Source organism: Bombus pascuorum, chromosome 9, assembly GCF_905332965.1.
Source record: "Bombus pascuorum chromosome 9, iyBomPasc1.1, whole genome shotgun sequence".
Classification (NCBI taxonomy): domain Eukaryota; kingdom Metazoa; phylum Arthropoda; class Insecta; order Hymenoptera; family Apidae; genus Bombus; species Bombus pascuorum.
In genome coordinates, this window is record NC_083496.1 from 1,362,715 (window position 1) to 1,383,406 (window position 20,692).

The 20,692-nt window shown below is 39.2% G+C and overlaps 4 protein-coding genes across 7 annotated transcripts; 2 read left to right on the plus strand and 2 right to left on the minus strand.

Annotated features, from left to right (window-relative positions):
* Positions 1-2,671: 2,671 nt before the first annotated feature.
* LOC132910378 (delta-1-pyrroline-5-carboxylate synthase) lies at positions 2,672-12,190 on the plus strand. 2 transcript variants are annotated; one of them, XM_060966032.1, is made up of 6 exons: positions 2,672-3,071; positions 6,071-6,407; positions 8,447-9,094; positions 10,077-10,894; positions 10,968-11,258; positions 11,455-12,190. In XM_060966032.1, the coding sequence occupies exons 1-6, from the start codon at positions 2,973-2,975 to the stop codon at positions 11,620-11,622; spliced, it is 2,361 nt and encodes a 786-aa protein (XP_060822015.1). In that variant the 5' UTR covers positions 2,672-2,972; the 3' UTR covers positions 11,623-12,190. The 2 variants fall into 2 exon arrangements, with proteins under 2 accessions (XP_060822015.1, XP_060822016.1); XM_060966033.1 differs by having other exon boundaries at positions 2,674-3,071; positions 6,104-6,407.
* A 660-nt stretch (positions 12,191-12,850) lies between these two features.
* LOC132910382 (U4/U6 small nuclear ribonucleoprotein Prp4) lies at positions 12,851-15,463 on the minus strand. Of its 3 annotated transcripts, none has more exons than XM_060966045.1 (5): positions 15,342-15,463; positions 14,235-14,789; positions 13,780-14,157; positions 13,496-13,709; positions 12,851-13,351 (listed from the first exon to the last, which is right to left on the minus strand). In XM_060966045.1, the coding sequence occupies exons 2-5, from the start codon at positions 14,758-14,760 to the stop codon at positions 12,892-12,894; spliced, it is 1,578 nt and encodes a 525-aa protein (XP_060822028.1). In that variant the 5' UTR covers positions 14,761-14,789; positions 15,342-15,463; the 3' UTR covers positions 12,851-12,891. The 3 variants fall into 3 exon arrangements, with proteins under 3 accessions (XP_060822028.1, XP_060822027.1, XP_060822029.1); XM_060966044.1 differs by lacking the exon at positions 15,342-15,463 and adding an exon at positions 14,869-15,045; XM_060966046.1 differs by lacking the exon at positions 15,342-15,463 and adding an exon at positions 14,974-15,004.
* A 717-nt stretch (positions 15,464-16,180) lies between these two features.
* Positions 16,181-16,605, minus strand: LOC132910627 (histone H4). The gene has a single exon (XM_060966423.1). The coding sequence runs from the start codon at positions 16,546-16,548 to the stop codon at positions 16,237-16,239; it is 312 nt and encodes a 103-aa protein (XP_060822406.1). The 5' UTR covers positions 16,549-16,605; the 3' UTR covers positions 16,181-16,236.
* Positions 16,606-19,597: 2,992 nt separating this feature from the next.
* Positions 19,598-20,088, plus strand: LOC132910393 (histone H3). Its single transcript, XM_060966060.1, has one exon. It carries the CDS (start codon positions 19,626-19,628, stop codon positions 20,034-20,036), a length of 411 nt encoding a protein of 136 aa, XP_060822043.1. The 5' UTR covers positions 19,598-19,625; the 3' UTR covers positions 20,037-20,088.
* Positions 20,089-20,692: the final 604 nt, after the last annotated feature.

The following is a 20,692-nucleotide window of genomic DNA, read 5'->3' on the forward strand; positions in this document are numbered from 1 at the left end:
CGTCGGGAATGACGGATAAGTATTTCACGGGGAACAATGAATTTGACAGTGAGAATGATAAACAGCCGCGCACCGTTGCTACGAATATTCGATCGGCATTGCACGCTGACATGATTTAGGGTTGCCGGCGATCCTTACGAGCGACAATCGAAAGAGAACACGAGCCGAACGTTCTGTTAAAACGTACCACATATAGCGATATCGCGTCGTTGCAGCATTATACGTGAGAACACAAATCTCTATACATATTTATCGTCTCCTTGCATTTCCGTAATTCCATTCGATTTTGACATTTTTACCGAAATTAAACGATTCGGTATCGATGGAAATCGAAGATTAAATTTGTCCGGATCACTGTGGAAATTGGCTCTATAACGATATTTCTCTGTTTTAATATATGTACACAAGAATCATGTCGATCGAATTAACGTTCGGATGACGCGATGAATATTCAATATGTCGGACGTTTTAAATTCGAGTTGTATTAATATTAAAAGCATGCATTCAGATGGAAGCAATAAGTATTTTAAAGTGTTGGAAACGTGGAAGATATCGGTGATCGAAACGTATCAAATGGCGTGGAAAATATATATCTTTCGTCGTTGAAACATCGTTGGACCGGAAATTGTTTGCAACCATGGAAAACCTATATAGGTACACGAAATCTCTTATCGTGGCGTGGAAAATAAACTTTAACTATGTATATATCGACAAATTGTAAGGAGATATATTCTTTGCCGAGCGACGGTATCCAACGACGTGTCTCGTCATCCATTGCCGCCCCTTTTCACCAACCCGCAACCCCACTTCATCGCCGTCCCGAGAATCTTTCAGAGCCACGTTTTCCATGAAAGGATTCCGCGCCCCGGCTGCCAACGAATAACACTATTGTACGATCGTGTCTCAGACATTGGGTGAAACTTATTTTCCAAGGGAAATCTTCGTATTCCATGGCAACCTCGAAGTTCGCGACGAATATCGATAAACCATCGTTTCGTTTCTCGTTCGCTGGAAATCTATAAACGAATCCTACGCGAACAAAAAGTTTCGAATTCCACGACATACAAATATACGGAATTCGAGAGCTCTGATGAATCTTTTATTTCTCATGAAACATTTTTCTATCAGCTTCGGGTAAAACCCGAAGCTCAGGTTGCGAGAACAAAAAGAGGACAGAGGTATCGGAACAAATAAAATGAATTTCGATCTCACGGATCTGTCCCCTTTTTTTTCTTTTTTTCTTTTTTTCCAGGAAAATCTGTAGGATCAGCCGTTTACTTTGTGCACTTTCTCTTGCATATCAGTTCGATGTCGCGGTAGCGATCACGTTGGATTACGAACAGTTAGAAACTCAGCGAATACGATTGTCTTCGAGCTAACGTTCCAGCTGTTCGCGCGAATTTTAATTACGTGCTGTACAACCGACTGAAACTGTATACCTTCGCGTAAACAGCTACGGAATATTTCATGCTGTTCCGCTCGAAACCGACCCACCGTGACTCGCATTTCCGATACGATTCTCATAATTACGTTGCCTCGTATAGTTTTTCCTTGCGCCATCAAAACCGATACCTCTCCTCCGTCATCGAGATGGATGCAGCAGCGAATTTTACATCCAGCGCAGATAAAAGAAGGCAAACAGCCAGCGCGATATTTTTCGTTCGCGTTTTAGTACGCGTTTTTCCTGAAAACGAGCAGCTTGACGTTTCATCCACTATCTGACGATACCGCGACGAGAGTACTTGAAAAATATCTCCTTATCGAACGTGTTTCGTCTCCTCTCGCGTTCACGTAACACGCGTATATACGCGCGAAGACGTATAACCCAGCATGATCGAAGGGACAGATGGAGTTAACGCCACGCCGCGTCGCGCCGCTAGCTTTTCATATCCACCCATTCCGTACTCGTATACTTTTTCCAACCTTAACCACTCATATTTCACATCGGATAAAAACGCATCATCCATCTCGAAAAGAAACTGTAATTCCCTAGTGGACGCGATCTCTCGCCACGCTGATAACGTGCTCCTCCACGAGTTACGAGTTTCTATCGAATAGCAAATGCAAATAAGCTATCTACCACGGCTACGAAAACAAACGTCGAACTCGCAATCGGTCTTTCTCGTTTACGCGTATACATATGTGCCGCGATCCACGAGCGTCGATTTATCGTATACGAATCTATCGCGCGCATACGATGCCGAGACGCGACGCTGAAAAGTATGAGTCGAACGCGAGTTAGATAGCGATTCTGTTTGCTTCGATTCCCAGGTCAAAGTTCGTCAACTCACGCTACCATCGCTGCACATCTTACATATTTTACATATACGAATTGGTTGGACAAAGGGTGCGCGAATAGGCGGACTTTTCGTGGCCTTTGCTAGCCACCATTGAGTCAAGGTTTTCCGAAGCAAGATACAACGACGTCGATCATCGTCTGAAACGTCAAGTTCCCGGCGAAAGAAACTCCATTTCCCACCATCTCACCGCGTCACATTTTTGTACGAAGATAAGCTTCTAATCTTCGTTCGCGATAACGTCGACGTCGTTTTCTACCGCGATTTCCAACAGCGGCAAGTAGTAGTGTGTCGTTGACCATCGTGGCGACCGCTCCACCGAGGTCTATGCTCGAGTGTAGTCCTCTCCCGTCGACTTCTTTCTCTCCTTTTCTCATCTTCTTCTTTTACCTTAAAATTCTCCGAAGCGAAACTCGCTGAAAGAATTGCTCGCAAGATTTTCCCTTCACGGATTATCAGATTTCCTATTGCGAGACACGATCTTCCGATTGTTATTTAATACGAATCCACGCTTCTTTTCTATTCCTCTCTCTTTTTATATCGGTAACCTTCCTTTCTTCGGTCGAGAAAAGGGCGCACGGGTGATCAGGTGACGTTCGTTGGATTAGAAAAATCGTAATAGTGTCGCGTTGGTGACAACGTGAGCAAAAGGGCGAAGAAGTTGCAGAAGCAACCATGTACGCGAGATTGTTACTATTGAGATCCAGTAAACTTGGATGTATTCCAAGGAGATTGGCTTCGTCCTCTTCGGGGCCGAGGGTGCCCAAGCAAGCAGTACGTGCAATTTTTCTTATTTTCACCTTTCATTTCTTCGCGGCGAGTCGACGGCATCGATCGATCGGAGCCGGGACCGACCAGAAGAACGATTGGCCAACTTCTATGCCGTCGATTCAATTTTTAACGCGCTCGGCCGTCCGTGTTTTTAATCGAACGTTGCCACTCGAGAAAAGCTTTTGTGTCGTCTGCCGGTGTAATTAATAAAACAACCAATCTGAAGTTACCTGGCGTACGCGTCGGCAATTGTTTTTCGAAATCTTGAAAAACTTGTAGAAAAGGGGAAAGAGACACGTGCAACGCTCGTGCAATCAGAACGATAATAAAATATATATGTATTGATGTACACGAGCTGATGAAAATATTTCGAAAACTTATGAAAAGCTTTTAAAAATATACGTATTGTGTTTGTTATACGAAACTTGAAATTTCATTAGCATTATTACGAGGCTCGACTACCGCTATTGTATGGATAAAGTTTGAGACAAGTCTGAAAATACAAGCTACATTTTCACTGGTAAACGTTCAAATATTTTCAAAAACCAGTGGTAGCTTTAAAAGTTATTCGTTAAATTTATATGTAATTTTCTTATTGAGAAATCACCACCTCGCATCAAAACTTTCCACTGTGTTATGTCATTCGGTAATAATTTTCGCGACGAGATAATAACGAAAATTATTTACCGCGTATAGAATCGAAACAGAGCCATAAATAACGCGTTTAGATGCTACGTAATGCCGTATATACCGTGGAAACCGCATTTCGATAATTTTTTGACAGCAAATAGCAACGGACCTGTTAAACGAGCTTTTAAATGCAAAATGCATTGTTCGATTGTAAAGATCGCCAGTTTAATTGCCTATAGTGCCATAAATGTAACGGCAACGTTATCACGAATACATAATACGAATGATATCTCCGCATACACATGCACGCCACGCAATCACCGGATTATAAATATCGTTCACATTTGCGCTCGTTGTATGAGTTCCAACATCCCGTTCTTCCTGTCTGACTTATGTATCCAATATACGCTTCGATCGTGGAATATTTTCACAGTCTCTTGTCCATCGAAATTTCGGCAAACGTTTTTAGAAACGATGGATCGTCGTATTGAACCGATTTATCGAAAAACGACCAACCATCAACTGTACCGCGTGTTTACTTCCCATCAAAACTGTCAAGAAGATATTTCAAATGGACTTTCCAAGGGAATCCTTATCCACCTTTCCTCCTCTACGACATCTAGTAGCCGATAAGAATCACGTTTTATCAATTGCCACTGAATCACGATACAGCCACGATACAAACAGCCTGGTAATGGGAAACGATCCTCGATAATTCGGATGGCGTACACATTCTTTTGTATTTCAAGGACAAGATCGATTCCATCGCCACCCGCGAAGAATCGATGTTTTCGGTGGACCGTTAAATCAACAGGTCGAGCAAGATGACGATTCGTCAAAATCCAATGACATTTCTGAAAGAACGTAAAACTTCGGGCACGTGGAACGGTCGTTCGGCTTTCTATTCAAGGAAAATCCCTACTAGGGGAAAAACGACCAGCGCTTGAGGGTGTCGTAAATTAGGGTAGAGAGGTAGTTTCAACAATGAGCTCGAATCATAAACTGTCTTGCGACTGAGACCCAGAGGATAGGCACTCTTTGTGAAGTAATTGATCCTTATAAACGTTTAAGAAATGTACATTGACTAGAACAATTAATATCGTTTTAGTTTTAATTTCGTTTGGAAGTCGTCGATTCCGATCAACGTCTAGGACACATGTACGTTTTAAACTAAAAGGATACTATTTTAATCGATAGAATCCTTAGTATCGTATTTAGTCCTACATATTACGATTCTATTTAATATATTGAAACGAAGAGAATAAAAAATGTAGTAATTTTATTAGATCACGTAGTATCATAGATCCCGTTCGACGTAAAGAATTACGAATTGATTATAGTTGAAAATGAATTGCGTCTTGGGAAGCGAAGATAAGAGAGCACGATGTGATTTATAACGCAGAATCGGCAATCTCTGGCTTGCGAAACCAACGGAATCTGCGTCAGAACGAATCCGGAATCGACAATGCGTCACTGAAGAAAAGAAGAAAAATTTGCGTAATCTTAAAGAATTTAAATGTCCGACTGAAAATAGAATCTCCAAACGAAAGGCAGGCTGGCTGAATAAATGTATACATATGTAAAAAGAACAAATTGCATATTTACCTACACATATTTCCCCGTTTCTTTTTTTTAATCTTTGCATTTGTTGCATTTGCATCTTCTATCGTATTTCGAAAAAATCCCTGAGCAGACGCACAAAAATTCTTTAGACGCTTAATTCGATGGTACACAAGTAATCAGAAGTGTAATTTTATGTAACAGATAGAAATCGGTCTAAGAAAAGGTTACGCGTGTACGCGTGGAAGTGTGTCGAGTGGCAATCGAATAGAAATTGGTAGCCGAGAATTTTTCGTTCTTGATTGAAGCGTTGCACACAAAGATAACAGCCAAGAACTCGAATGATTTTAAATACACACGATTGTGGATGACGCGGACAGTTTAAAGAAAAATTGAAAGATCGTCGGGATCTTTTGTATAATTGCGTAGATTTCATCTGGTTACGCGTAAAAAAGAATAAAATAAACGTTGCGTTTCATGCAACGAGGAATTAGGTAAAGTATAGATGCAAATTAACTGGATGCCGCGTCGTAGCTACGAACCTGGGAAAAGGTATAGAAATCGTTCGAGGCTTTTCATTTGCAAATGGACAGATCTCTGCTTTAGATTTTAATGACTATCCTTGATGAATATCGCGTCTTGAGATACACGTATTACATCGTATGTTTCAAAAAGAACGTAAACACGGTTAGATTCTTGTTGCTTGAAATCTCCTCTGACGCGTTACACGTAACCAAATGAAACGGATACAACGTACGTAAACAAAATCTTATCGTTAAAAAGATTCAAAAAAAATGAATCAACATTGTAAGGGAAATCGAGTAGACTTACACACGGAGTTGCAGGCGGTAGAGGGACCTCGTAAACCAACGATGTTCAACGAACGCAGCCAGCTGACGTATACAAGACGTTTGGTTGTGAAATTGGGCAGCGCCGTGATCACGAGGGAGGATGAACACGGACTGGCACTGGGTCGCTTAGCGTCCATAGTGGAACAGGTAGCCGAGTGCCAAAACGGAGGTCGGGAATGTATTATGGTAACCAGCGGTGCGGTTGCATTCGGCAAACAGAAGCTCGCCCAGGAACTGTTGATGTCCTTATCGATGAGGGAAACGCTGAGTCCTGGAGGACACATGAGAAAACGCTCAGGTATAATTCTACGTAATAATACGTCGATCGTTTACACTTATAAACGTGTGATCATGCTCGAAGGAAGAACGCTTATGACAAAAAGATCTCTTTTCAGAGAAAAATATATTTACAGTTTGATAAGAATCTTTCTTTCGCACGCGTTTGTCTTTAAACGTTAGTATCTGCCGCGAAATGAAATATCGAGTTGCGCGTGAAAGTAAAGACACGGTCACATATTGAGAGACAATCTTTCATCCTTCTTTGTACATAATATACCGATATATATACTAACGGGAGTTTAAGTTAGAGGCGCTTTTTTCCCAATAGTAAATTTAGTACGCTTTTCTACGTAATGGACTCGTTGGATGTTTCTCAGACGAAGGAAATCGATACTAACTTTTGTTCGATCGTGGAATTCATCGACCATTCTAATTCATTGTACAGTCGCACAAAACGGAGAAACTTCATGAACGATTCGTTACAATAAAGGACAATATATGCCGTTCGACGATAATATTATACCACAAATCGGATATCCGGCCGTAATTCAAGCCGAGACCGATCGTTTCAACGTGAATTTTCTTCTCAGATTATCAAGCAACTACAAATGAGAGTATACGTTCACGGCGATTGTACTTTCCTCCATTCGTAATCCTTTATATCTGGCGCGCTAATGAGTCTCGAGTATAGCAAAAATGTATTCGGATTTGCTTAAGTTACCATATTTTTTCGCTCGTATATCTCGCGAGCTCATCTCCGCACTTAATTCGTTCTTTATTAATTAATCCCAATTACGCGAGTCGCCGATGTGAGTCACACGAAACGCGAGTATAATAATGCCCTCTCGTGTTTTAGTCGTCCACGGTGAATCGATCGACCGAATAATACCAACGAGTTATGACGATTAAATTGCTTGAATGTAAATTCTCTGCTTCGAGTGAAAACGTACAATCTCCTTGCTTGGTAAGAACTGCGGAATGCTTTTCCACATGAGCACAGTTGTGACAATTAATCCGGTAAGGATCGTACAGACGCACGCACGTATAAGAACAAATATTCAAAAAGAATACAAGGGACATTTAAAGCGAATTGCACGGTTATCATACGAACGTTAAGAACTTTGCGAACAAAAGGAATAAAATGCTAAATAAATTACGTTGCCCGAGAACGAGCTTATTTCCTTCTTTCCTCTAGAGGACGAACGACGTGTTTGCAATGTACATTAGGAGGAAACATTCCGCTTGTTATTTGCTTGTATTAACGGTGTAGTAGAGATATTTCTTTTCTCGTCAGCATTCACGTGACTGCCGTGTGAAAGAGGTCGATACAGGGGATCGTAAATTTCGTAGCAAATACGAATTGTAGACCATTGACGATGGGGACCCGTCGGAACATCCCCGAGGTACTTCCGGATATACAGGGGCTCCTCGGCAACTTGACAATGTCCGGTCTTCCTATGTAGGTTAAACTAACAACCGCGAGCCGCCCAATTCTTTTACTGGTAATACCTTCGAGATTCTATTTGCTCGGGAAAACATTCACGGTAATTCCTCCTTTTGAGGAAAGCAGCGATCGAACGCGATAGACAGAAATTGCTTGGAAAATAACGCCGCCTTGTTTCTTGTTACTTCTACGGAAACGTTTGAGTGTCCAATGGTTGTCCACCTTTTCTGGCATTTCTAATTCGTTTTGGCAAGAAAAACACGTTAGAAAAGAATTATCAAGAAGTAAATTATCAAGATATGGCTCTTATTTTATCCCGCTTCTAAATTCATAATAATACTGCGGTTCACCCAAAATCAATTAACCGTTTCGTACCAATTAACGACTCATCAAAAAGAATTTATTGTATCGCATACCAACTTCTAAAAAGAGAAAAATTGCTGCACTCGAATCGTAATGTATCGATACGCGAGGATGAGCGGTCGACTGATTTTGGACGGACTCCAGAGAGCTACAAGAGAACGAGCAAAAACCGTTCACCTAACAGTGGCGTTTGTTGTACCACACACGATCTACTAACCGCACATTGTAATTTCGATGTAACGTTCACGCAGGCACCCCTTTGGAACCTAGAGCAGCAGCCGCAGTGGGACAATCAGGCCTGATGTCGTTGTACGACGCCATGTTCGCCCAATATGGAGTGAAACTGGCCCAGGTATTAGTCACCAAACCGGATTTCTACAACGAGGAAACTCGTAAGAATTTGTTCAGCACCCTGAGCGAATTACTTAGCTTGAACATCGTTCCCATAATCAATACCAACGACGCTGTCTCACCTCCGCCGCATGTTGACGAAGAAGTAGCCGGTAGTGGAGGAAGAAGAGGTATTTCCATCAAAGACAACGATTCCTTGGCCGCTATGCTGGCCGCTGAAATTCAGGCAGACTTATTAATCTTAATGAGCGACGTCGATGGCATTTACAATCTGCCTCCGTGGCATGATGGCGCTAAGATGCTGCATACATTTAGCATGGACCTTAGGGACACCATCAAGTTTGGACAAAAGTCAAAGGTTGGTACCGGAGGCATGGACGCCAAAGTTAATGCGGCGCTTTGGGCTCTGGATCGAGGTGTCTCCGTTGTGATCTGTAACGGAACTCAAGAGAAGGCTATAAAGAATATTCTGTCCGGAAGAAAGATCGGTACATTCTTCACACAGACGACCGAAACTTTCGCACCTGTAGAGGTTGTTGCCGAAGAAGGTAAAAGCTTTTTTACTTTCCAGCGAACTTTTATACCTTTCGAGTGCTTTATGAAATAAAAGGAACAGGTCGTCTAGGTAGCTTAGATAGCTCCCGTAAATGTTACTTTCGAATTTGCTTAAGGAATTTTAACATACTCAATCGGCGAAGCATCGATCATGAAAAAGTGTTTGTTTCAAAGAAAAATAATTCAAGTGAAATCGTTACGTTTATGTACGCAATAGTTTTTTCGTGGAGAGATCGGTTAGTAGCGTCATTTTGTTCTACCGTCTATAGCAATATAGGTCATCGATTATCGAATGTAGAAATGAAACGGCTTACGGCTGCTGGTATCGTGGCTATTGTACAATTATCCACGACACGTACCGCACTCCCCTAAGATATAGAAAAATATCACATTATTCGGGGAAGTATATTCAAACCGAACAACTTTTAGTTAACATGGCCGACCATTGAAAAAGTAAGTGAAAAGAAAAGTAGTTAAATATTCCTTTAACTCGAGAGCTTTTCCGAGCAAAGTCTCTTCTATCCTCGTTACTAGTTGGGGTAATTTTTACCAGCGTCGGATTCCATTAAAACTTATTTAATATATCCTTTGCGGTTCGACCGTTCGATTGCGAATAGCCAACGCGTTCGACCCTTGTATTTCTTTCAAGAATAATCAATTTTATCCATTCAACGGACCTAGTTATGTACTTTCTTTCTTTTCCTTTACGATATTGAATTAAAGAAAAAAGGGAATTACGAAGGATGTAAAAGACATTTAAAAAGAAATCTCGGAAAACAAAACGTGCAGAGAGTCGAGGTATTTGAAAAGGAGAAACTACCGAACTACGTCAAATACTTTATGACGCTAAACTTCGTCTATAAATCATATCCACTTAAGACGCAATTGCATCTAAAAGATTCTCAACGTGGGATTTGAAATAACCCCAATTTATGGAAGAAAATCTTCCTCAAACCCAAAAATAACAATTTCCAGCTCGCGCCGGGAGTCGAATTCTGCAAGCCCTTCAACCAGAGGAACGAGCAAGCTGTATCAACACGTTGGCTGATCTCCTGGAATCCCGTCAAAGGGAAATTCTAAGTGCTAACGCGAAGGACCTCGAGGCAGCGGAGAAGAGTGGCTTGGCGAAAGCTTTGCTCTCCCGACTTTCCTTGACGCCTGCCAAACTGAAGTCTCTGAGCTCTGGTTTGCGGCAAATTGCCAACGACTCCTTAACGAACGTTGGTCGCGTTCTCAGGAGGACGAGACTGGCTGAAGGTCTCGAACTGAAGCAAATCACCGTTCCCATCGGTGTATTGCTAGTGATATTTGAATCGAGACCCGACAGTCTACCTCAGGTGGCGGCATTGGCAATGTCCAGCGCCAATGGTCTTCTTCTGAAAGGAGGCAAGGAAGCAGCCAACAGCAATCGGTATTTAATGGAGCTGGTAAAGGAGGCACTGAGTACCGTCGGCGCTGCAAACGCGATATCCCTCATCTCAACCAGAGAGGACGTTGGTGATCTGCTGTCGATGGGCAAGCACATAGACTTGGTGATTCCTCGAGGCAGCTCTGACCTCGTTCGTAGCATTCAGGAACAATCCAAGCATATCCCCGTGTTAGGTCACGCGGAAGGTATATGCCACGTGTACGTGGACAAGGATGCGGATCTGATGAAAGCTATGAAGATTATTAGGGACTCGAAATGCGATTACCCTGCCGCTTGTAACGCTATGGAGACGTTGCTTATTCATGAAAGTCACATGAAAAGTAGTTTCTTCACGGATGTATGCAACATGCTACAGAAGGAAGGAGTAAGGAGATTAGTGCGATATTGGAACACAGGAATTATTGTAATTGGATTTACCTAAGTACTTGACATTTTAGGTGAAAGTGAATTCCGGGCCGAGACTGAGAGAGCAACTGACGTTCGGACCACCAGCTGCGAAAAGCATGAAGACCGAGTACGGAGCCCTTGAATGCGCGATCGAGGTCGTGACAGACATCGACGATGCTATAAATCATATTCACAAATACGGCAGCGGGCACACAGATGCCATCGTTACCGAGAACAGCCAAAGTGCCTCTCACTTCGGAAGGGAAGTCGACAGTGCCTGCGTTTTCCACAATGCCAGTACCCGGTTCTCCGATGGGTACAGATTTGGCTTGGGTGCCGAGGTGAGCCGTTGACATTGAAACTTCAGGAATTAAAAAATTTACGCGTGGAGAAATTTTACAACTATAAAATTTAAAAGCTTGCATATACAAAAATTTAATAATTCAAACATTTAAAAGATTCAAAATCTTTAAAATTCAACTTTGAAATATTCAAAGAAAAAAATTCAACAAAATATCAATTTCTTACTATTTTAAGGTCGGTATTTCCACCGCGCGAATTCATGCACGTGGCCCGGTGGGAGTGGACGGGCTGTTGACCACAAAGTGGGTGTTACATGGTGATGGCCACGCAGCTGCTGATTTTGCAGAGGGTGGCGACAAAGTTTGGTTGCATCAATCTTTACCCATCAACGAATCTGCATGAATTAAATCCGAACAATCTGAAGATGTCGGAATCTTCGTTTCTGCGACACGGAGGATTTTACATCAAGGAGAAATGCCAGGGAAAGATCAGAGGACCGGCATATTTTTATTCACAAAACAATTTAGATTGCCACCAACTAATATCTTTTTCTCCTCTCTTCGATCACTCGTCGCTAAATGTTCACAGATAGTTAAAAATTTAACAAAGTGGAAACGTAGAAGGTTCCACAAGTCATAATGGTATCTGTCTTCCACGAAGATCTTCCTATTTGATAAAAGCATCATTATTATTAGATCATTGTTATTTTAACATAATTACAACGCTGTCAAAATACTTAATAAAATAATGAATAGAAATACGGCAATCTTTATAGAATAGTTGTTATAAAGTACTGCATTTATTAGATGAATGTCTAGTTTCGTCTTGGAGCAAGTATCATTCGCAAAAGTTATTGCCGTAACAAAATATATTACTGTCCGTCATAATATAGCTTTTGTCCTTTTTCTCAACGAACCAAAGATTATTAATACCTGGCGACAAATAAAAGCAATGTATCACATACAACTAATATTGTCAATCAATTTGTATTTGTATTCCACATTTTATTACCTCGTAAATCTTCCTTCTGATTATGAGAGAATTAAAAGGTACAAAAAAGGAAAGGAAATACAAAATCAATTCTTATCGAAAAAGAAACATCCACTTGATTACTCTGGAAAGTTATCGTCAAACTTATTAAATAAAGTAAAAACTCAAGAGAGACCCTCTTGTCCTCAGTTACTTCGGTGTTTGTAAAAGTGAGGTCGTCCGATTATATTCGAAACTCCTCGACCGACTATCAACTGGTAAACTTGCATTTATTCGTTTTAAGTTACCTCAACCATTAATAACCGTAAGACAGCAATTAAGAATTCCTCAACTTCCGAAGTTTAAACATTTCAATCGATAAAAACATGTAAAACAAAATCGTTCTCGAATGTAACATTCGACATAAATAAGAAGAAATATCTTTCAGTAATTGCGTATGATTATGTTTATCGACAATGACGTAAAACTACAATCGCACATCAAACTAAGTACAAAGTCCAATCTAAATAATTACAAGAATAATTTTACGAGTAGTATATGATACTACTTGAGGAACAAATAATAAAAATATATGTTATTACTTCTCTTATAATACAAAAATGAAGTCTTCCTGTATTGCCGATAAAGTAGTCTTCCTGAATTCGTTTGTTTTTAAATTATTCTTTATTCCATCAAGTCTTGTTACATGTTTTCGGGAGCCCACAATTTGAACGTTCGATCGTACGAACTAGTCCCGATGAATTTATGATCGGGAGAAATATCGACGGACATAACTTTACCATCGTGACCTGGTAACGTTTTAAGTGGTTGCCAGGTTTTATTTGACCATATTTTCGCAGTATTGTCGTACGATGCTGTGACTAGGTATTGTCCTTCTATCCTTTGGTATTTCACGTCTGATAGTAAATTTGTGTGCGCAGGTATCGTATACACGCAAGATCTCTTTCGTAAATCCCATATCTTAGAAGTATTATCTTCGCTCGCTGTTGCTATGTGAAATCCATTCGGGGAGAAATCGATACCAAAGATAGATTTCAAATGACCCTCCATAAACATAATGCACCGTCCTGTGCGAAGGTCCCACACTCGACCGAAAGAGTCATGACCGCCTGTGGCGCTTACACTACCGTCACCCTGAAAACTATAGACCAACATTGTTTTGAACACGTTGTTTTTGTCATTTTATGTTTTTTGTCATTTTATGTTTTTTGTCATTTTATGTTTTTTGTCATTTTATGTTTTTTGTCATTTTATGTCAAAACATATACAATTTTAGGTATGTTACCTAATACAATGTACAGCTCTGGCATGACCTTCCTGATGTAAGACTTCTGCTTGCTGTTCCAAATCCCAAAGTCTCCAAGATGCATCATAGCAACATGTCCCAAGAAATCTACCAGATGGATGAAAAGCTAGCCTTGAAACTCTGTGCGGTTCGTGTCCTTCGACTTCAGCTAAGGGTTCCTCCCCGGATCCACCACTCCACAACTTTACTGTTCCTATACACATAGCGAATGTTAGAATAGTATTTACCATGTATATCATAAAATTTTGGTACAATAAATATACCATCCGAAGCGCAAGATGCTAACACACAAGTCTGTCCAGATTTTTCTCCTACCACCTCTTCAGTAATAGTAGCTTTTGGATGAAAAACAATGCAGCCAACATTACAAGTGTGTCCTTTAAGAGTTCTTAACAAAGTACAGTCAGGTACAGACCATATTTTACACAAGCCTGACCATGAAGCTGTAGCGAGCAATTTGGAATTTGGACTGAACTGACAGAAAGAAATTGGCCTAGTATCTCCAATTTGAGAACAGTAAATTGTCAAAGCTTGTAACTTTTTCAGAAGCTCTTGACGGCGTGCTGTACGGGTAGCTGTTGGCAACTCCAAATCCTGCCTTGCCTTACCCAATCTCGCTTTGGCTCTGGGCAGTGAATACGCTATTGAATAAATAAAAATATCACACAGATAAACAATAAAAGACAAAAAGACTAGAAACAATATATTTTAGGCTCACTAGCAATCCAAGAACGTGCTATTTGGAGTGAGTCTGGCCCTTCATGATACCATGTTGTTTCTGTGTCTCTCTCAATTGGATGGGACGGTTTCTCCTCTTCTTCGTGTTTTTTTTTAATTGCATCTTCACCCAAATTGGCCAATAATTCCCTCAGTCTTGTTCTCCTATCTGCAGGTCCTTCACCAAAGAGACAAATAGGCTCATCCAATTGTCTCAAATTTTTCTTTACTTCGGAATCATCAGTGGACACATTGATTTGACGAGCTTTCTTTCTACGTTCAAATTCTTCTAAGAGAGCTTGTCTATCTTTAGACATCTCATCTTCAAGTTCCATATATTCATTTGATATATGAATGTTTCCCAAAGTAGTTGTAGCATTAGCGTTATCTCCCAAATTTGTGGAACTTTTTTCTTCTTCAGAAGATTCAGCCGCAGCAACCAACCTAGCACGCTCCGCTTCTTCGAGGGATCCATAATGAACAGTCTTTTGCTTCTTAATATAAACCAAATCTTCGTCATCTGACATTTTAGACAATTACTTATTATAGGCAGAAGCTGTAGAAAATAATACAAAATTAATAATACTATATGGTTTCTTAACCTCCTAAAATAATTTAAACATAATCTATATTACATAGAAAGTGTACGGAATTATGCTTCTAAGGTATGATGTTCTATGTGGATTAAACAGAAATTATACACCAAAATAAATGCAATAATAGCTAAAACTTATTAGAACCTATTATCTGTCAAGCAAGCGACCATGTATACTTCAAATAATTCAAACACGAAATATCCAAGATAGAAAACAACAATCGATAACATTTCTTTTCGTTCAAATCGACTTGTATCGAGATATCGATATTCAAATGACTGCAGCTATCTCATTTTACATTGTTAGTTATAAATTTATACATATAATTTATAAACAAATAGTCATAAATTTATATAAAATCTTGATTGAGAATAATGGGAATATAAGCGGGACATAACACATAAATGGGAATCTTTGAACTAACCTAAAATTTAAGAACAAATATTCTGATTGGTTGAACGCGTAGGGTATAAAATTATAAAAATACTTTATTTATAAATATTTATACTTACCTAAGTAATTCTGTGTAGTATAATGAGATCGTAAATTAAAGTACATATATATTAAATGACAGAAACTAATGAACATATAAATAGAGATATAAGGATGTCTCTCGAGACAGCACGAAACAAAGGATGGAACCGCGGAAAGTAATGCTCGTATCACTCACCGACAAACATTTATGTGTTTAATTGTATACGTGACACTTACGATTGTAGAGAATTTATCAAAAACAACCAATCAAAACCACATTCTTTGCACATATTTTACATGCACTTTGAATCTCATAAAGAACATTTGTGAGTTAGCATTAATTTACAAATATATAAATGTTTAGTATATAAAATATATAAAATTAGTTAATATATGAAATTTTATTATATCTATTCTATAGTAAATTATATTATAAGATTATTAAAAGGGTTCCTAAAATTATATTGTTCTAGAACCTACTATTAGTTTTTAAGCTAGATAATACAAAAACCTTTTTCAATGTATTATAAAGGGCAAAATTCGGAATTGACATTGCATGGATTTTAATGATTCGAGATTCGTATTTCTCTATAAATACTGATTAGTCTTTTGAAATAACTACAATATTCAACTTCATAACCTCATGCAACCGTTTTCACTATGCACTATGTATAACTTCAGACAAAAGAACAAGCATTTGTTGAACAAGCATCTAAAAAGCCAACTCCCGGAAGGGTTGATAAAATATCTAAAACTTAGTGAAACCTTGGTGTAAACATAGATTTATATGATGGGTTCTACCTCTCACGATTACTTTATCGATTTACACATCTTATTAGGAAGTTCTTTGAAACAGAAAATTCCATCGTCGAAAATATTGTTGGCCCTGAAAAGGGCCGTTTGTTTGTAGACGAGGTGTTGCAGCAGGAGAAATTAACCACCAAAACCGTAAAGAGTTCTTCCTTGACGTTTCAAGGCGTAAACTACGTCCATAGCCGTCACGGTTTTCCTCTTGGCGTGTTCAGTGTAAGTTACGGCGTCTCGGATAACGTTTTCCAAGAACACCTTCAATACACCACGAGTTTCTTCGTAAATCAATCCAGAAATACGCTTCACACCGCCACGACGAGCAAGACGACGGATAGCTGGCTTGGTGATACCTTGGATGTTATCACGCAAAACCTTTCTATGACGCTTCGCTCCTCCTTTTCCCAATCCTTTTCCTCCCTTACCACGACCAGTCATTGCGAAACTTGAACAGTATCAGAGAAACAGCGACCACTGAGTGGATGTTTGATGCTCCTGGCACCGTGCTTTTATACTTACAGTTACAACACTCCCCCTCCAGTCCGCGTTCAGCCAATCGGAAGCCTTCTTCTAGTAACGGCATCTCATACAAGGGGGAGCTACTTCGGTTGAAAGCCGCATATATTACATTGAATGTGAATTTTTTTAGAATTAAACTTCTCCTCAATTTATTGATTTGTTGTAAGGTAACCACTCTAAAATTATGAAACTCTAGAATAAAGACATCAGAGAATACGCACTCACAATACCCATGAGGATTACAAACACTATTCTCAAATACTTTTAATAGGTCATACAAAAGACTGTAATTGATAGGCCTGTAATTACCAGTAAGGAGCCTATCTTTACCTAGCTTCGGGATCGGAATAACCTTTGTGGCGTTCCAACTGGTTGAAAAATACATCCTCCTTAGAGAGGCTCGGTAAATATAATACACATATAATATCATCTTGTGAGAAACATGCGTCAAGAAGTTTCCCGGGACAGTGTCAAAGCCAGCAGCTTTTTTTATCATTCAACTCGCTGAAGTGCTGAGCAACGATACCAGGGGAAATAAACCCAGTAGGCACATCATAATGACTGGAAGAAGACCTATAGGTTTCCCGGATTATCGGTTAACTTACTGATGATTGAGAGATTCCTAAAGGACTGTTCATCGCACAACTATGATCATCGGTAAAATTTTTCGGTAAAAGAACGTTGGCACGCAGATTATGCAGCGGAAAAATCAACGTTTTCGAAGTTTTGATTTTATGTAATACTGGCTAGAAAATATTACACTAAACTGAAGCGTTCCTCCTCCCTGATCTTGCGAGCCCTAAATGCTACAATCCTTTTTCTCATACTGTCAGCAAGAAAAGAAAGTTGTAAAAATATTTGAAAACAGGGTCATCAGAGCACCACCACCTACGCCTAACTGAGTTCCTAAATCTGCTGAACAGGGCCAGGTAATGAGGACAGTGTCACCCCAAAAAAGTTACCTAAATAACTCATCTGATTCTCTTCTACAAACAATCAGCCTTCTTTAAGGCCAAAATTCTTTTCAAGTTTCCAACTATACTCGTGAAATTATTATTCTATTGCTGCCATAAAATGCCATCTAAATCTTTATCATATTTTATTCAAAATTATTGTCGTGAAACCAGAAAATTTCATATGAATGTCTCCAAACTCCTAATAGATATCTCCCCCTATCTCTCTCATTTATCATATTAGAAGTGTGATTAAATTTCTTAAAAAAAGAGATATAGAATGTAATACTATAGTAATAAGTAATTTAAAATTTCTGTTTAAAAATCTAAATTCAGGTAGTTCAAATCAATTATGTTTTACGATTCATTTTTATTTTTTATGATATCCCCTACTTCGGTCCCCTACAGAGAACAGAACATCTGCGTCGAACATCTGCTCCACGTCCTTTATATGCAAAATCCGGTTTTTGTCCGGTTACTCTTACTCTTTCCTAGAAAATCATCCTTTACTTCTATCCTAACCGTGGTAAAATTTTTGTCTCGAAATTAGGTTTAATTTTTAACGAAACTTAAAACATTGCTTTATCGTCAACTGTAGAAATGTACCGTGTAAAAGAGGAAATATTTAAGTTTGAAACAATAAATAAAAAGTGAACAAGCTGTGACTTCCGTCTGTGATCGTTGACTGTGGGTATTGTATCTTTGAACTAAACGTCATTTTGCATATAAAAACAATTGCTGAATAGCTGGAATGAATTAGAAGGATACTCTAACTCCATAATCATAAGTTTAAGCATTGAGATTAAAATGATATTAGTTCTTGTTGAATTACTAAAGAACGTAGAACGTTTCTTCAATTTTTTCTATATGGCTCTCCATCTTGTCTGCTACGTTGTCTTATTTGATTATGGCATTTCCGCTCTGGGAGAGGGGCTTCTTGAAGGTGTGGTTTTTTGAATCTCACATACTTGATTTTCTGTTCTTTAATGGCTACAGAGACCACTAAGAATTTTGTATTTACTTATTTATACGATAATGCCGAAACGATAATGCCGGTATCGAGTGTGTGTTCAATGAACACACCGTTTGCCATTCCACTGAGAACCAAATGTCCCTTGCGAATCACTGCTCTGCATCGAATGAATTCTATGAATATGTGAATGTATACGATGTGCATGTATCAGTCACTCTTTTGCTTCTTTTTGTGCTTTTTCTCCTAGTTACTATTAATGCGGTGTCCGAAATATTTGTAATTTCCCTTAAAACTCACATTATGTCTGGAAGATTATTGTTTAAATATTGCTTGTCCAATAGGTTTTTATATTCAGCACGAGTCAAGACAACAAATGTTTCAAAAACCTGTAAGTCTGAATCAAATGGAAGTGATTATGATGGGGAGTTTGTTTGTTTCAAACGATAATTCGAACGTTATCATTTGCTATGAAGTTTGTCAGTGGACCAGTTTATCCTGATTTCTAGTTAGAGTATTTCTAGTTAATTCTTGTACGTGTGTTTTAGTATTTACGATGCTGCCATCTGCCTCTTCTTATATATAATTGCAAATGCTGTAACCACGCGTAATTATTTTTATATGGATATTTTATATGTATATGTAAATACATAGATTTTTATGTCGGATTGAAATTGAACTACCTTTTCCCATTAATGGATATAACTATTTTGATTAAGTCACACGATTTCCTTTTGTACTAGGTATTTATACCAATCTTAACCAACTCTTAATGGTATTATCTATTCTTAAATATTTTCAAACTTAGATTCATTTGTTGTTAAAATTTCTAATCCATCACAGCCACAAGTACATTTGCCTGAATATAAATAAAATAAAACAGGCAGGAATAGAATAGAAGCTTTGTTGTGCTAACGGTCGCGCAGTTCCCCTTCCAGACCGACGTTTGACCAATCAAAAGCCGGCAGCCGGTAGTTGCATCACATAAAAGTGGGAACTTCCACGCACGGAGAGTATTCTACGCTTTGTCACAACGGTGAACGCATCTCTATATCCTCCTGTGATTTGAAAAAATGGCTCGTACCAAACAGACTGCTCGTAAGTCGACTGGTGGAAAGGCTCCACGTAAGCAGTTGGCCACCAAGGCTGCTCGTAAGAGTGCCCCGGCTACCGGTGGAGTGAAGAAACCTCATCGCTACAGACCTGGAACTGTCGCTCTTCGTGAAATCCGAAGATACCAAAAGAGCACCGAACTGCTGATCAGAAAATTACCATTCCAACGTCTGGTTCGTGAAATCGCTCAAGATTTCAAGACCGATCTGAGATTCCAGAGCTCCGCTGTCATGGCTTTGCAAGAAGCTAGCGAAGCTTATCTCGTTGGTCTTTTCGAAGATACCAACCTGTGCGCAATCCATGCTAAACGTGTTACCATTATGCCAAAAGACATTCAGTTGGCCCGCCGTATTCGAGGAGAGAGAGCCTAAATAGCTTATCTTTTCTTTTTCTATAAACAATCGGCCCTTTTTAGGGCCAAAATTTTCTTCAATATAGGAACTTCCGGTTTTCGACTGTGCTCTTAAGATAATCATTATTTTATTGCATCGTGAAAAAGGTCCACGTACAATTCTCGATACTTTGACCCGTTATTTTTAAAACTAACGGTATAAAATATAATACACGTGGCTTAAAATTACGGGTGTGTTTGCTTCTGCTTATCTTAAAATGAAGATTCCAGACTAGTGAATAATTATTAATAGTGAGATTTTCTACTAAATGTTTTAGGCGGACATACTACTGTTTCCCACACAGAATGGGGAACATCTGTGTCGAGCGGCTGCTTGCCCCCTTTTGCGTTAGGTAACATGACCCTTCGTCGATGTTTGTCTATAGCTCCTCTAACTAACATAACCTTTTATCCTTTTTACAGATTCCTGAAATTTTTATGAATTCAGGTGAAATAAAATGAATAAAAACAATAAGTTTTGCTTTGCATTACTTCCATGGCTTGTTTTTTGTCTGAGATTATGATGTTAGGCTCAGAAATACTTAACATATTATATCGATTCAAATGTGTATTATGAACAGCTACGAAGTACCTTCGTTTGAAAATGTTTTGTAATCTGTAAAAAGACTATTTGTG